Source organism: Delphinus delphis, chromosome 16 (assembly GCF_949987515.2).
Source record: "Delphinus delphis chromosome 16, mDelDel1.2, whole genome shotgun sequence".
Lineage (NCBI taxonomy): Eukaryota > Metazoa > Chordata > Mammalia > Artiodactyla > Delphinidae > Delphinus > Delphinus delphis.
Window position 1 is genome coordinate 76,668,827 of NC_082698.1, and position 18,313 is coordinate 76,687,139.

Here is an 18,313-nt window from a genome sequence, read left to right on the forward strand (position 1 = left end):
CATCTGCATAAAGATAGGACAGCTTTGTCATCTCAGCATCCAGCAGAGGGCCTGATACTTGGTAGGTTCTCATTACGTTTTTTTTTTTTGAAATGAATGAACACATAGAAGCCATAAGCAGTTGATTAAACAGGGAAGTTCTAAACGAATATTTAATATTTGTGGAAAACTGTCATTTTGCCTGCCATTTCTTTTCTTATTCACACTCATAAAAGCCATTTCTGCCTTATGGGAATCCTAGCTAAGTAGCAGAGAGAGAGTTTCTGCTAAAGTAATTTCAAGGGTATTGAACCAAATAAGCCACATGGCAACCCTGTGATCTACAGCTGCAACTCATCTGCTGGCTTACCCTCAAACCAAGAAGGCTGGTCAAGAGGCATCAGAACAAAGAGCTTTACTGTGCCCGAAACCTGAAAACGACACGAGATGCAGTACACTTACCATCACCAACATCAAAGTCCTTGAAAGCCAATTCTGAACCCGAATCATCCAGAAGGATTTCGCCGTTCAGTGTGAACATCATGGTATGTTCTGTCATGTCAACCATACACCCCACAACATCGCCTGCTTGCCAAGAGCGCCCATAGTGCTCACTGCCCTGGTGCCACCGCTGGGCCTAGGGACAGAAGAGTCATTGTCACAGAGAAAGCCAGCAGAGCAGCACCCACCCACCCCTAATCGGCTCACACAGTAGCCTTTGTATTAATGCAGCGGGAGGAAGGAGTATAGTCAGCACATCTGTCTACAGAAATGCACAAAGCAATGTGGAGGTGCCCGGGGATGCTGAACCCGATACTAACATTGTATGTTATTGAATCTTGAGAAAAACCCAAATGCTATTTCATGATTTTCAGAGTCTAATATTTAAAAAATCAAACCCCACATCTTTTCTATTAAAAGAAAAACTGTCTCTTTAGAAATTTATTTTTCTCACTACAATGAATGCTTCCCAGGATATGGGTTGCTTTTGTCTACTCCCCCAAATACAGAGAAGTATGAACAGAGACTCAACTGGGAACTGATCAGAGAAAATGACATTCTAGTTTTCATCTATTTCAAAATAAAATCCCATTCCTTGGAAGCAAAGGCACTCGCACTTCAGCAAAATAGAAATCTAGAAGCATTTCAGTACATATTAAAATCAAAAAAGGTTCAAATCAAACTTAAATATATTCTCAAGATATTTACTGAAATAGTAAGCCAAAAATTGAACATATATGTCAACACTGCCTTATATAATACACATAAAATCTCACAAATACCTGTGAAACATAGGATAAATGTCACTTTTTAATCTATAAGTATGTTCCACTGATTTATAGATACAAAATTAGTTATATTAAATATTTTGTCAGAAAAATCTTTAAATTTTTCCCTAAAGTATCACCTTCACTGTGAACTGACGTATAACGGGATGTAGTCACCAATGCAAAGCAATGATTTGATTCTTCTAAAGCATAACACATTGTACTTTTTTAAAATTTTAACTAAATTAGGTATCAAAAGGTGTTAAATTTTTCCATCTGAAATAAAAAACAGGATTCAAGAATTGTAATATTTCAGAACACAGTGGGTCAGTTGGCCTAGAAGCCACAACACTAACTTATAGCCTAGAAATGCTTTCCCACACACACACCTGGGTACCCAGGCATCAAATCTCTTCATGATTGCTTATTTATTCTAATTTTCTTTTTTTTAATTAGAAAATACTTTTTTCCTTCAAAAGGAATACAAATTCACTGAAGAAAATTAGGAAATAAAAATAGGATAAAAAAATAAAATGTCAATAATTTCATCTCCCCAAAAAGACTATTATTATTCTATTATGGCTGTGTCATATATACATATATTTTATTTTTTTTATTATTTTTAAAGCTTTTGTCTTGATATTCCTACTAATGTGTTTCTTTTTCATAGTTTTTGAATTTGATTTTATTTTTATATACAGGTTCTTATTAGTCATCCATTTTATACATATTAGTGTATATATGTCAATCCCAATCTCCCAATTCAACACACCACCACCACCTCCCGCCACGTACCCGCCTTGGTGTCCATACGTTTGTTCCCTACATCTGTGTCTCTATTTCTGCCCTGAAAACGGGTTCATCTGTACCATTTTTCTAGGTCCACATATATGCGTTAATATACGATATTTGTTTTTCTCTTTCTGACTTACTTCACTCTGTATGACAGTCTCTAGATCCACCCACGTCTCTACAAATGATCCAATTTCCTTCCTTTCTATGGCTGAGTAATATTCCATTGTATATATGTGCCACATCTTCTTTATCCATTCATCTGTCGATGGGCATTTAGGTTGCTTCCATGACCTGGCTATTGTAAATAGTGATGCAATGAACATTGGGGTGCATGAGTCATTTGGAATGATGGTTTTCTCTGGGTATATGCCCAGTAGTGGGATTGCTGGATCATATGGTAATAATTAGTTTTTTAAGGAACCTCCATACTGTTCTTCATAGTGGCTGTATCAATTCACATTCCCACCAACACTGCAAGAGGGTTCCCTTTTCTCCACACCCTCTCCAGCATTTGTTGTTTGTACATTTTCTGATGATGCCCATTCTAACTGGTGTGAGGTGATACCTCATTGTAGTTTTGATTTGCATTTCTCTAATAATGAGTGATGTTGAGCAGCTTTTCATGTGCTTCTTGGCCATCTGTATGTCTTCTTTGGAGAAATGTCTATTTAGGTCTTCTGTCTAGTTTTTGATTGGGTTGTTTTTTTAATATTGAGCTGCATGAGCTGTTTATATATTTTGGAAATTAATCCTTTGTTCACTGATTCGTTTGCAAATATTTTCTCCCATTCTGAGGGTTGTCTTTTCGTCTTGTTTACGGTTTCCTTTGCTGTGCAAAAGCTTTGACATTTCATTAGGTCCCATTTGTTTATTTTTGTTTTTATTTCCATTACTGTAGGAGGTGGATCAAAAAAGATCTTGCTGTGATTTATATCAAAGACTTTTCTTCTACGCTTTCCTCTAAGAGTTTTATAGTGTCCGGTCTTACATTTAGGTCTCTAATCCATTCTAAGTTTATTTTTGTGTATGGTGTTAGGAAGTGTTCTAATTTCATTCTTTTATATGTAGCTGTCTGGTTTTCCCAGCACCACTTATTGAAGAGACTGTCTTTACTCCATTGTATATCCTTGCCTCCTTTGTCATAGATTAGTGGACCATAGGTGCAAGGGTTTACCTCTGGGCTTTCTATCCTGTTCCATTGATCTATATTTCTGTTTTTGTGCCAGTACCATATTGTCTTGATTACTGTAGCTTTATAGTATAGTCTGAAGTCAGAGAGTCTGATTCCTCCAGCTCCATTTTTTCCCCTCAAGACTGCTTTGGCTATTTGGGGTCTTTTGTGTCTCCATACAAATGTTTAGACTTTTTGTTCTAGTTCTGTAAGAAATGCCATTGGTAATTTGATAGGGATTGCATTAAATCTGTAGATTGCTCTGGGTAGTATAGTCATTTACACAATATTGATTCTTCCAATCCAAGAACATGGTATATCTCTCCATCTGTTGGTATCATCTTTAATTTCTTTCATCAGTGTCTTATAGTTTTCTGCATACAGATTTTTGTTTCCCTAGGTAGGTTTATTCCTAGGTATTTTATTCTTTTTGTTGCAGTGGTAAATGGTAATGTTTCCTTAATTTCTCTTTCAGATTTTTCATCATTAGTGTACAGGAATGCAAGAGATTTCTGTGCATTAATTTTGTATCCTGCAACTTTCCCAAATTCATTGATTAGCTTTAGTAGATTTCTGGTGGAATCTTTAGGATTCTCTATGTATAGTATCATGTCATCTGCAAACAGTGACAGCTTTACTTCTTCTTTTCCAATTTGTATTCCTTTTATTTCTTTTTCTTCTCTGATTGCCGTGGCTAGGACTTGCAAAACTATGTTGACTAATAGTGGCCAGACTGGACATCCTCATCTTGTTCCTGATCTTAGTGGAAATGCTTTCAGTTTTTCACCATTGAGAATGATGTTTGCTGTGGGTTTGTCATACATGGCCTTTACTATGTTGAGGTAGGTTCCCTCTATGCCCACTTTCTGGAGAGTTTTTATCATGAATTGGTGTTGAATTTTGTCAAAAGCTTTTTCTGCATCTCTTGACATGATCATATGGGTTTCATTCTTCAGTTTGTTAATATGGTGTATCACATTAATTGATTTGCATATATTGAAGAATCCTTGCATCCCTGGGATAAATCCCACTTGGTCAAGGTGTATGATCCTTTCAGTGTGCTGTTGGATTCTGTTCGCTAGTATTTTGTTGAGGAATTTTGCATCTATATTCATCAGTGATATTGGTCTGTAATTTCTTTTTCTGTAGTATCTTTGTCTGGTTTTGGTATCAGGGTGGTTACCTCACAAAATGAGTTTGGGAGTATTCCTTCCTCTGCAATTTTTTGGAAGAGTTTGAGGACAGGTGTTAGCTCTTTCCTAAATGTCTGATAGAATTCGCCTGTGAAGCCATCTGGTTCTGAGCTTGTTTGTTTCTTGGAAGATTTTAAATCACGGTTTCAACTTCAGTACTTGTGATTGGTCTCTTCATATTTTCTATTTCTTCCTGGTTCAGTCTTGGAAGCTTATACATTTCTAAGAATCTGTCCATTTCTTCCAGGTTGTCTATTTTATTGGCATAGAGTTTGCTTGTAGTAGTCTCTTAGGATGCTTTGAATTTCTGCGGTGTATGTTGTAACTTCTTTTTCATTTCTAATTTTATTGATTTGAGTCCTCTCCCTCTTTTTCTTGATGAGTCTGGATAATGGTTTATCAATATTGTTTATCTTCTCAAAGAACCAGCTTTTAGTTTTATTGATCTTTGCTATTGTTTTCTTTGTTTCTATTTCATTTATTTCTGCTCTGATCTTTATGATTTCTTTCCTTCTACTAACTTGGCATTTTGTTTGTCCTTCTTTCTCTAGTTCCTTTAGGTTAAGGTTAGATTGTTTATTTGAAATTTTTCTTGTTTCTTGAGGTAGGCTTATATTGCTATAAACTTCCTTCTTAGAACTGCTTTTGCTGCATCCCATAGGTTTTGGATCATTGTTTTTTCACTGTAATTTGTCTCTAGGTATTTTCTGATTTCCTCTTTAATTTCTTCAGTGATCTCTTGGATATTTAGTAACATATTATTTAGCCTCCATGTACTTTGTGTTTTTTACGTTTTTTTCCCCTGTAATTCATTTCTAATCTCATATCGTCGTGGTCAGAAAAGATGCTTAATATGATTTCAATTTTCTTAAATTTACTGTGGCTTGATTTGTGACCCAAGATGTGATCTAACCTAGAGAATGTTCCGTGTGCACTAGAGAGGAAAGTGTAATCTGCTGTTTTTGAATGGAATGTCCTATAAATATCAATTAAGTCTATCTGGTCTATTGTGTCATTTAAAGCTTGTGTTTCCTTATTAATTTTCTGTTTGGAAGATCTGTCCATTGGTGTAAGTGAGGTGTTAAAGTCCCCCACTATTATTGTGTGACTGTTGATTTCCTCTTTTAAAGCTGTTAGCAGTTGCCTTATGTATTGAGGTGCTCCTATGTTGGGTGCATATACATTTAAAATTGTTATATAGTCTTGGATTGATCCCTTGATTATTATGTAGTGTCCTTCTTTGTCTCTTGTAACATTCTTTATCTTAAAGTCTATTTTATCCGATATGAGTATTGCTACTCCAGCTTTCTTTTGATTTCCATTTGCATGGAATATCTTTTTCCATACCCTCCCTTTCAGTTGGTATGTGTCCCTAGGTCTGAAGTTGGTCTCTTGTAGACAGCATATATATGGGTCCTGTTTTTGTATCAATTCACTGAGCCTGTGTCTTTTGGTTAGAGAACTTAATCCATTCATGTTTAAGGTAATTATCAATATGTATGTTCCTATTACCATCTTCTTAATCGTTATGGGTTTGTTTTTGTAGGTCCTTTTCTTCTCTTGTGTTTCCCACTTAGAGAAGTTCCTTTAGCATTTGTTGTAGAGCTGGTTTGGTGGTGCTGAATTCTCTTAGCTTTTGCTTGTCTGTAAAGCTTTTGATTTCTCCATCGAATCTGAATGAGAGCCTTTCTGGGTAGAGTAATCTTGGTTGTAGGCTTTTCCATTCCATCACTTTAAATATATCATGCCACTCCCTTCTGGCTTGTAGAGTTTCTGCTGAGGAATCAGCTGTTAACCTTATGGGAGTTCCCTTGTATGTTATTTGTCATTTTCCCCTTGTTTCTTTCAATAATATTTCTTTGTCTTTAATTTTTGTCAATTTGATTACTATGCGTCTTGGCATGTTTCTCCTTGGGTTTATCCTGTATGGGACTCTCTGTGCTTCCTGGACTTGGGTGGCTATTTCCTCTTCCATGTTAGGGAAGTTTTTGACTATAATCTCTTCAAATATTTGTCTTTTTCTCTGTCTCTTCTCCTTCTGGGACCCCTATAATGCAAATGTTGTTGCGTTTAATGTTGTCCCAAAGGTCTCTTAGGCCGTCTTCATTTCTTTTCATTCTTTTTTCTTTATTCTGTTCCATGGCAGTGAATTCCACCATTCTGTCTTCCAGGTTGCTTATCCGTTCTTCGGTCTCAGTTTTTCTGCTATTGCTTCCTTCTAGGGTAGTTTTCATTTCAGTTATTGTATGGTTCATATCTGTTTGTTCTTTAATTCTTCTAGGTGTTTGTTCTTTAATTCTTCTAGGTCTTTGTTAAACATTTCTTGCATCTTCTCGCTCTTTGCCTCTAGTCTTTTTCCGAGGTCCTGGATCATCTTCACTATCATTATTCTGAATTATTTTTCTGGAAGGCTGCCTATCTCCACTTCATTTAGTTGTTTTTCTGGGGTTTTATCTTGTTCCTTCATCTACTACATAGTCCACTGCGTTTTCATCTTGTCTATCTTTCTGTGAATGTGGTTTTTGTTCCACAGGCTGCAGGACTGTAGTTCTTCTTGCTTCTGCTGTCTGCCCTCTGCTGGATGAGGCTATCTAAGATGTTTGCACAAGTTTTCTCATGGGAGGGACTGGTGGTGGGTAGAGCTGGGTGTTGTTATACAGCTAAAATTATCATTAAACACTTATATAATGTATAAATAAACAATAAAAAAGGCAATTGAGGGGAATTCCCTGGCGGTCCAGTGGTTTGGACTCTGCACTTTCACTGCCATGGGCCCAGTTCAATCCCTGGTTGGGGAACTAGGATCCCACAAGCCACAAGGCCTGGCCAAATTTAAAAAAAAAAAAAAAAAAAAGCAACTGACCAGCTTCCACCAAACTTAAAACATAAAAATTACCAATAATGTTGAAAATGAAAACTCTTGGTGATTGCAAACAACAAATAGCATTCTTATGTCTATTAAATGTTTATACCTATCATTAATTATTGCTTGAGGATAAATTCCTTCTATGGAATTCCTCTGTCAAAATGAATATATTTTAAATTAGCATACGGATTTTAAACATTTTTGATAGGGATGATTCATCTTTTTGATATGATAGAGAATCAATATTTTACTTCTTGAATTTTGAATAATCTTGACTATTCACAGGGTGAGGGAAAACGTTTTGAGGCTACAAGAACAAAAGTTTTCCTAGGAACTATTTTCTCAAGGTTGAGCTCAGGAAAGTACTAATATTACTGTACCACCAAAAGGAATACCAGAGGAAATCAAGCCAGGCAGCGTGGGAGCCCACAGCGTGTGGATGCCTGGTGCACAGCAGCCTACAAAACCAGGAGCCTACAAACTCCAGTGCCCAGTGCCCAGCAAAGCACACTCACCTTGAAGCCGTCGAAAGCAAAGGCACGTTCATCTGAGCCAAGCTCCTGATCGGGTTGACAGCCTGGTCTGCTCCAGCCAACTCTCATGTCTCCAGCAGTGACAGCCTCAAATTCAAAATACCACCTTCCTGCCTTCACAGCGTAAGTTTTCTCAGCGCGGAAGATTCGGAACCTTTCTCCTGTGCCGCTGCACACTTCAGCTCTGGCAGCTGTGAATGGAAAGGGATTCTGGTGATCGTTGCATGGGGAATTGAAAGAGGAGGGCAGATACCACTTAACCTACAGAGATGATGCTAAAGATACCTTCTATTCTTATCTTGGTTCATATGTTGTTACAAAGTGTTTTCATATCAGATGGAAGCAGCTGGGTGAAGTGGAAAGTACATGGCCTTCCTTGGGAGATGCTGGTTGTTAACTTTCACTAATGCTGTTGGGCAGATGATGTAAAAAAAAAAAATTTTCTTTCCTGTAGAGAAAAGCCTAACAACCACTTGGCAGTTTGGTAGTGGAAGATGAGATGAACTTGAGGGCAAGAATGGGAAGAAGACAATAAAACAGGTTTAAACTGTTCTGCATAGGAAATAAATAGACATTTATGGGTAGGAGAGAAGAGAGAAGAAGCACCCAGGAAGTGAGGAGGAGAGAAAGAAAACAACAAGAGAGAGCTATACATTAGCAGAGAATGGGAACCATTGGTAAGTTTCCCAGACAGAATGGCTAGGGGCATAAGTCTTCTGCTACCCCACCTCTTCACTGTAATGCACTATACACACAAATGCTGTGTTTAAGTCACTTGAGGAAAAAATAAAAGGGTCAAGTCCAACCTCAGGATCTGTGTGGTGAGATGGGGAAAAAATATCTGTAGGACGTGAGGTGCATCAGAGATGGAGTGTGCCAGTGGTACAAAACCTCAGACCAGGGGACCTGGAGCTAGAATGACTTGGAGAACGTCACCTCCTGGGAAATCACAGCACATGGGGACAAGGGTCCACTGAACTGGTATCAAAGGATGTGGTCAGCTCCATGAAGTTTGGGGTTAGATACAGAGAAGCAAATTTAAGTGACTTAATGAAGTCACACGACTAATGGCAGAATTCGGGAGCTGCCAAACGCTACAACCTGTGTTCTCTCCACTCTACCTTCAGGAGCTCACACAGAATTAGCAGGTACCAGTTAAATATTAGTGCTCATCTGTTCTCAGGAGTTAGGGAAGACCTGATAAATAATAAAAGTTTATTAAAAGCTAAACTACTGATGTGACCAAATAAATAAAAATAGTCACGATAAGCTCTAAAAGTTGACGATAAACACACAGATCATCTTTAACAATTTAAGGTTAGATTGAAGAAAAGAATAATGGACTAAGAGGTCCCAGCACATCATAGGAGCTGATTTAATGAAATGATCAATTATTACTTTTTGATGACTTTATGGTGATTTTAGGGCATGTAGATGAACTGCATCTGCTGATAAACCTTTCAAAACCTGGGTTAAATTTCTGAATAAGCAACATTTTGTTTTTTCACCTTTCCCCACATATACACACATGCTCACACCTAACGACTTAGTCTGCTCCAAGCAAATCTCCTGTGTCCAGCAGTGACAACCTCAAATGTCACACACTCATATCATACAATACATTCAAACACCTTATTGAAAACATGAATGCAGTAATACAGTTTAAAAATGAGACATTTATAGTACTCTACGCAGCAGACAGCACGTACAAAATTCTCTGAAGAGAGAAAGTTTGCTTTCGATACATCCAAGGTGGGAGTGGAAAGGGGCTTAAATGAGAGAAACATCTCCGTGATGAAGGGTACAATACTCTCACATCTGTTACTTAATAACTGAATGATTTTTGAAAGATAGAATAGTAAACTACTTTTTTGAGGACAAGAAAATTAACTATTAAGGAGCTAGTTCTAAATGCCATAATATTAAAAAAACTAGGAAAAGCCACATTTCCAGAGTCAGTATTTTCTCAAGAAACAGCACACTGATCCACCGCTTCTTTAAATCATGGTTGCAATCTTCCCTAAACTAATCTAAGAGGTACAGAAAACGAGCTTTGAACTACACAAACATTGGGAGATTCCTTTTCAGGAAAATAAAACGCTCTCACATATTATCCTTATGTTTAGTGATGTCGACATGTGCAAATACAGTCACGCTTACATTCTAGTATGTACTAACAAATTCAATCCCAATTTCCTGAGTATGAAACACTCAGTTTTTTAGAAAACTAAACTGCTGAAAAACTCACATGTCCTTTTTCCTGTTTTATGTTTCCAGGACTTTGGACTCCACGAAATGCACAGTGTGCTCCAGAAATGCTTATAAATAAACGTTAATATTAGCTTAAATCAAATACATTGGAAAATGTGGTATAAAAATATAACCACTATTTATTTAATTTCTTTAAAAGCTCACTACAGAGCCTGGAGTCTCGCCCAGGGCAGCTGGTCCACTCTCATCGGGGTGTCCTGGCGAAAGCCCGCATGGCAGGCAGAACTCGACAAGGAAAGCATCACTGGAGCTCAAGTTTGTTTTGAAAACAGCCTCAAGTTCTACCTGTCCTCGGTGATCTGTGGTTTTCTATGTGACCAGGAAATCAAACTGATAATCTGATCAGTCTGATCTCCAAATTGGAGCAGGAAGATAAAGTGATGACAGAGGAGAGAGCAACTCCCCCAGCCACCTGTCCAGATTTGGAAGTTCTACCTAAAGCCAAAGGGTTAACTTCTAAGCAGCACGTTTTTAGAAAAGAACAATCTAAAGGTATAAAAATAGTAAGAGTTCTGATTTTCCACAGTGGAAAAATGCCATAAACGAGAAAAGACACAAAGTTACCAAGAGAGTCATTTTCCCAAGAGAAAATGTTGCCGCTGGAGAAATAACATGAAACTCTTGCGAGTTGGAGTGAAGTATAAGTTATCTCCAAAATTACATTTTCTTTGAGCATTCCTACAAGCAATTGTTTGCATAAAGGTGACTCAGATACTGAGTGTTTCAAACATAAATTGGTATTGGTTTAGTTGTTCTCTTCTTATTTTTTTATTACTTGTTTTATTTTAATAATATTTTTTAAATTTTATTTTAATAACTTTATTTTATTTTTTCTTTCTTTCTTATTTTTCTCCCTTTACTTCTGAGCCATGTGGCTGACAGGGTCTTGGTGCTATGGCTGGGTGTCAGGCCTGAGCCTCTGAGGTGGGAGAGCCGAGTTCAGGACGCTGCACCACCAGAGACCTCCTGGCTTCATGTAATATCAATCAGCAAGAGATCCCCCAGAGATCTCTGTCTCAACGCGATGATCCAGATCCACCCAACGGTCAGCAAGCACCACTGTGGGACGCCCCATGCCAAACAACAGCAAGACAGGAACACAGCCCCACCCATTAGCAGAGAGGCTGCCTAAAATCATACTAAGTTCAGAGACACCCCAAAACACACCACCGGATACCACCCTGCCCAATAGAAAGACAAGATCCAGCCCGACCCATCAGAACTCAGGCACCAGTCCCCTCAACCAGAAAGCCTACATAAAACACTGAACCAACTTCACTCACTGGGGGCAGACACCAAAAACAATGGGAACTACAAACCTGCAGCCTGTGAAAAGGAGACCCCAAACACAGTAAGTTAAGCAAAATGAGAAGGCAGAGAAACACACAGCAGATGAAGGAGTAAGGTAAAAAGCCACCAGACCTAACAAATGAAGAGGAAATAGGCAGTCTACCTGAAAAAGAATTCAGAGTAATGACAGTAAAGATGACCCAAAATCTTAGAAATAGAATAGAGAAAATACAAGAAACATTTAACAAGGACCAAGAAGAACTAAGGAGCACAAAAACAATGATGAACAACATAAAAATGAAATTAAAAATTCTCCAGGGTAAGACGGGAATAAAGACACAGACCTACTAGAGAATGGACTTGAGGATATGGGGAGGGGGAAGGGTAAGCTGTGACAAACCGAGAGAGTGGCATGGACATATATACACTACCAAACGTAAAATAGATAGCTAGTGGGAAGCAGCCACATAGCACAGGGAGATCAGCTCGGTGCTTTGTGACCACCTAGAGGGGTGGGATAGGGAGGGTGGGAGGGAGACGCAAGAGGGAGGGGATATGGGGATATATGTATACGTATAGCTGATTCACTTTGTTATAAAGCAGAAACTAACACACCATTGTAAAGCAATTATACTCCAATAAAAATGTTAAAAAAAATTCTCTAGAAGAAATCAATAGCAGAATAACTGAGCCAGAAGAACATATAAGTGACCTGGAAGACAAAATACTGGAAATAACTACTGCAAAGCACAATAAAGAACAAAGAATGAAAAGAATTGAGGACAGTCTAGAGACCTCTGGAACAACATTAAACGCACCAACATTCAAATTATACGGATCCCAGAAGAAGAAGAGAAAAAGAAAGGGACTGGGAAAATATTTGAAGAGATTATAGCAGAAACTATGAAAACTCTTAGAGGAAAACATAGGCAGAACGCTATGACATAAATCACAGCAAGATCCTTTTTGACCCACCTCCTAGAGAAATGTAAATAAAAATAAACAAATGGGACCTAATGAAACTTTAAAACTTTTTCACAGCAAAGGAAACCATAAACAAGATGAAAAGACAATCCTCAGAATGGGAGAAAATATTTGCAAACGTATCAGCAAAGGATTAATCTCCAAAAACACAAGCAGCTCATGCAGCTCAATATCAGGAAAACAAACAACCCTATTCAAAAATGGGCAGAAGACCTAAATAGACATTTCTCCAAAGAAGATATACAGATTGCCAACAAACACATGAAAGAATGCTCAACATCATTAATCATTAGAGAAATGCAAATCAAAACTACAATGAGGTATCTCACACCAGTCAGAATGGCCATCATCAAAAAATCTAGAAACAACAAATGCTGGAGAGGGTGTGGAGAAAACGGAACCCCCTTGCAGAGTTGGTGGGAATGTAAATTGATACAGCCACTATGGAGAACAGTATGGAGGTTCCTTAAAAAACTGAAACTAGAACTACCATATGACCCAGCAATCCCACTACTGGGCATATATCCTGAGAATACCATAATTCAAAAAGAGTCATGTACCAAAATGTTCATTGCAGCACTATTTACAATAGCCAGGACATGCAAGCAACCTAAGTGTCCATCAACAGATGAATCGATATAGAAGATGTGGCACATATATACAATGGAATATTACTCATCCATAAAAAGAAACAAAATTGAGTCGTTTGTAGTGAGGTGGATGGACCGAGAGACTGTCATACAGAGTGAAGTCAGAAAGAGAAAAACAAATACCATATGCTAACACATATATATGGACTCTAAAAATATATATATGGTTCTGAAAACCTAGGGGCAGGACAGGAATAAAGACACATATGTTGAGAATGGACGTGAGGACATGGGGAGGGGGAAGGGTAAGCTGGGACAAAGTGAGAGAGTGGCACTGACATATATACACCACCAAATGTAAAATAGATAGCTAAAGGGAAGCAGCCGCATAGCACAGGGAGATCAGCTCGGTGCTTTGTGACCACCTAGAGGGGTGGGGTAGGGAGGGTGGGAGGGAGACGCAAGAGGGAGGAGATATGGGGATATATGTATACGTATAGCTGATTCACTTTGTTATACAGCAGCAACTAATGCAACAGTGTAAAGCAATTATACTCCAATAAAGATGTTTAAAAAAAAGCTCACTACAAATTTTTCTTGGTATTAATATCTACCACTAATCTTTTCTGCTAATAGAGGTAATAAAAACAGGGGTAGTATATAGAAAATTTGGGTCAGTAAGAGGTAATGATGAAGAATTTCTTAGTCCTGGCATTTTTTCCCTGACCTTAAGCTGTTGCACTATTCTATTGTTTTAATTGAACTGTAGTTGATGTAAAATATTATATGTTATATGTGTACAATATAGTGATTCACAATTTTTAAAGGTTATACTTCGTTTTCAGTCATTATAGAATACTGGCTATATTCCTTGTGTTATACAATATATCCTTGTAGCTTATTTTACACATAATCGTTTGTACCTCTTAATTCCCTCTCCGTATATTACCTCTCCCCCTTCCCTCTCCCCACACTGTTAACCTCTGATTTGTCCTCTGTATCTATGAGTCTGTTTCTTTTGTATTTGTTATATTCACTAGTTTGCTGTATTTTCAGATTCCACATATTAGTGATATCATACACTATTTGTCTTTCTCTGTCTGACTTATTTCACTTAGCATAATACCCTCCAAGTCCATCCATGTTTGTGCAAATAACAAAATTTCCTTCTTTACTACGGCTGAGTAGTTCTCCATTGTGTATATATACACATCTTCTATATCCATTCATTTGTTGATGGACACTTAGGTGGCTTCCATATCTTGGCTATTGTAAATAATGCCGTTATGAACACCGGGGTACTTGTATCTTTTCAAATTAGTGTTTTTGTTTCTTTCAGATATACACCCAGGGGTGGAAGTGCTGGGTCATAACTGCTACACTATTCTTACCCTCATTGATGGCATTCAACTGAACTTGAAATTAACATGCTATTCATAGATATCATCATGCCAAGGACTTGTAAGCTCCATGGATCTTCCTCCAAATGTCCATGTGGCTCATAGTTTATATTCGATATTTCTTACATTAGTTTAGGGTAGCTTGCAACCATAGTTTAAAGAAGCAACAGTTCAGCATTTCTGTTTTTGGATAAAATACAAATAACTAAATGGAAATCTGGATCCACAGACGTTTAAACACAGATTACGCAGGCAACCTGAAACAAATTTTTGTTGCATACCCTGTAGCATCAAGTGGTTGAACACAAAGTAGGTGCCCTATAAACACCTGCTGGACTGAGTCTAGGAACAAAGAGTCTCCTGATCCCTGGACACAGAAGCCCAGGTAAATAGCTAATCAGCAGTACCACCGTCAAAGGTACAGAACTCTCGCCCGCAAACATGCAATTCTCATCCTTTGCTTGACTTTTTTAAAAATTTTATTTTATTTTTTATTTATTTACTTATTTCTGGTTGTGTTGGGTCTCTGCGCGCAGGCTTTCTCTAGCTGCATCGAGAGGGGCCTACTGTTCGTTGCGGGCTTCTCATTGCAGTGGCTTCTCTTGTTGCAAAGCACGGGCTCTAGGCACATGGGCTTCAGTAGTTGTGGCACCTGGGCTCAGTAGTTGTGGCTCACAGGCTTAGTTGTTCTGTGGCATGGGGGATCTTCCCGGACCAGGGATCAAACCTGTGTCCACTGCATTGGCAGGTGTATTCTTAACCACTGCACCACCAGGGAAGTCCCCCTTTGCTTGATTTTAAACACTCTACACTCATACAATTCTAGCTCATGTAAGTATGTTACATAAACGGTTTTTAAATTGTTATAATGAATATAACACTAATTGACATTTTAAAAAAATGAACAGTTAGCAGATATATTTCTTTCACACTTATCAAAGCTACTCAAAGAAGAAATTCGGGATTTATGCCTTTAACAAACCACTTTAAGGGCAAGATCTGATAATATACTGTGTTCCTAGTACCTCATAGATCCTAGCACAGAGAGGGCAAACACCAATGACCATTCAAATAGGATGTAAAATATCTATACACGCTGCATTCCAAACCATACATTTAAAAGACAATTACCACTAGAGGGCAGTCAAGATCTAAGCATGTATTAAAATAACAAGTTTTTTATAATAAGCTATGAAGGAAGGCAGGCTAGTCTCTTGAAAATTGTATACGTATCTTGATTCCTTTAGGTGTATCTGTATAATAACCTTAAAAAATCATTGATATTAACCAGTTATCTTTTTAACCTGGTATAATTTCTAAGTAAGCAATTCAAATCTCAAACTTTGTAACGAATAAAAATAAATGACTTTTTCAAATGTTTTAAAATATTATTTAGAACAATTCTCCAAAAATAGTATAATTCAAACATTGAGTTCATATTCATTCTGGAATACACAAATCATCATTCTGCTGACTAACAGAAAATAAATGATAGCCCTGACCAATTACATAAGGTTAGATTCAGTTTTATCAAAAATTTTACGTCCTTTACTTTTTTTTTTTTTTTTTTTTGGCGGTACGTGGGCCTCTCACTGTTGTGGCCTCTCCCGTTGCGGAGAACAGGCTCCAGACGTGCAGGCTCAGCGGCCATAGCTCACGGGCCCAGCCGCTCCACGGCATGTGGGATCTTCCTGGACCAGGGCACGAACCCGTGTCCCCCGCATCGGCAGGCGTACTCTCAACCACTGCGCCACCAGGGAAGCCCCCTTAACTTTTGTAATGTCAGCAAAAGCAGTAGAGTCAATTGCAAATTAATGTTTTAAATCTTATCTTAGTGATCACCATTTTGCTTTATTCCATAAAATCTCACATCTATCTATTAATTTCCATTTTTCACCATCCTTGTCCTGAAGGTCACAATATTCCGAAAGCCTCCCAACTGGTCTCTCTGTCCAAGCGCTCTCCCCTCCAATCTGTTCCTTCCCACTGTCGTCACAGTTATTTTGTTGTTCTAAACTCTGATCACAAATCAAGCTTTTGCTTTAAAACTTCCTGGCGCTAGAACTCCTTGTACTACTTTACCGTATTTCTCAACTGGGTTTTCAAAATATTCCATGTCTTAGCCTAATCATTCTACCTCCATTTAGTACTGTTCTTTCCTCACTTATACCCTATAATTTAGCCTAACTAGACAATCAATTTCCCCTCAACTCTTTCTAAATTTAATGACATCAGATATACTTTCCCTCTGTCAGGAATGTCCTTTCTCCCACCAACCTCTTCTTGTTGCTATTTTCATCTCTTCAACAGCTAACTCAGATGCCATTTTTTCCCCTTACTGATCCCTCCAATTGGAAAATGAATCTTTCTTATATATTTTCCAGATACATCAATTTAATCCCTACTAAGAGGTAGGCGGGCTCTTGGATTCCAGGACACACTGGTGAACGAAAAACAGGATCTCAGGGAATTCCCTGGCAGTCCAGTGGTTAGCACTTGGTGCTTTCCTTGCCATGGCCCCAGGTTCAATCCCTGGTCTGGGAACTAAGGTCCCACAAGTCACGCAGCACAGCCCAAAAAAAGAAAGAAAAAATACAGGATCTCAGCCTCCACTGTGGAATATTTTACATGAGCCTCTCTGTTCGTTAATCACATAACTTCAGTAAGACTGAACCTTGTAAATCAGCTATCAATGGTTCTATCTTTAAATTCTTAAAATGCAGAAACCATGCCATCCTCTGATCACCATTTTTCCTCCCAGTTTTCTCATTTCCTTATTCAAACACATTCACTCTTCAAACTCATTAATTTCCTCTGTGGCTTCCCTTCCTTATCTATACAGCTTTCAGTACCTTCCTGCCCTATTACTCTTCTCCTCACTTGCTCTGTTAACCCCCATCTTTGTCTAATTTTACTGTCTCATTCTCACCATCTATACTCGCTCTGCTGAGCTTGCTGGGAAACACATGCACACAACAGACTGGCACCGTTACTAACTCAAAGTCTCTAACCTCAATTGGACCATTAATGTTTCTCTGCTTTTTATCTCTCTGAAACCTGCTCTCTGTCCCATCCCACAAACATCTCTCTCTAAACTTTACTGCTGAGTGACATCAGAAGGAATAGCAGAGTATGGACCTCCAAAACTACTCTTCTCTGTAAAAGCAATGAGAATGGAAAAAATGGTCAAAATCAAATGTTTCAGAGCTCTAAAAATTAATTAAAGGCTGGCAGCAATCTGGGGAGTGTTTATTCAATTAAAAAATGGCTCAATAGTTGTAAGGACAGCAAGTTTAGTGGTGCTTTAACTTGACTTAGGGCTATTCCTTTCTTCCTAGATGCACAGTACAATGAAAACCAATAGGCCTTCAATTAAAGTGAAAATCAGCAAGCTAGAAGCCTCTGGAGAGGACAGCGCAGAGTGGAGCTCCTCAAAGCCCCGTTCACGGATAACCGTCATTATTTCACCTTTCTGGTAGTTCCTTGGAAAGTTCCACTGGCAATACTTACCTTTATTTGACCTGATTTAGAGTTTGCTCAATGCAAACAGTCTTTTCCCCAGGGTCATTTGTTGAAAATCAGAGGCCTTTTTTTTTTGCGGTACGCGGGCCTCTCACTGCTGTGGCCTCTCCCGTTGCGGAGCACAGGCTCTGGACGTGCAGGCTCAGCGGCCATGGCTCACGGGCCCAGCCTCTCCATGGCATGTGGGATCCTCCCGGACCGGGGCACGAACCCGTGTCCCCTGCATCGGCAGGCGGACTCTCAACCACTGCGCCACCAGGGAAGCCCCCAGAGGCCACTGTTTAACACTGCAGCTGCTTGAGGTGGCAATAACAGCTGAGGCAAACAACAAGCTGTCCGAAATATTTGAAAAGAAAAGCTGGGGAATGAGATATCTACAATAGGCTGTGAAAAGTTTCAACATAATCCTGGTGATCTAGTAAGCCATGCTCACGCCCAGGGTTCTGGGTTC

General features: G+C 38.6%; 1 protein-coding gene across 1 annotated transcript in view; it reads right to left on the reverse strand.

The window, feature by feature from the left end:
* Nucleotides 1-18,313, reverse strand: part of RYR2 (ryanodine receptor 2) — a 714,060-nt gene that overhangs the window by 252,300 nt on the left and 443,447 nt on the right. Inside the window, exons 28-29 of the mRNA XM_060035003.1 lie at nt 7,788-7,996; nt 442-616 (exon numbers count right to left, since the gene is read on the reverse strand). Coding sequence (XP_059890986.1) covers nt 442-616; nt 7,788-7,996 — 384 coding nt within the window. The remainder of the gene's footprint in view (nt 1-441; nt 617-7,787; nt 7,997-18,313) is intronic.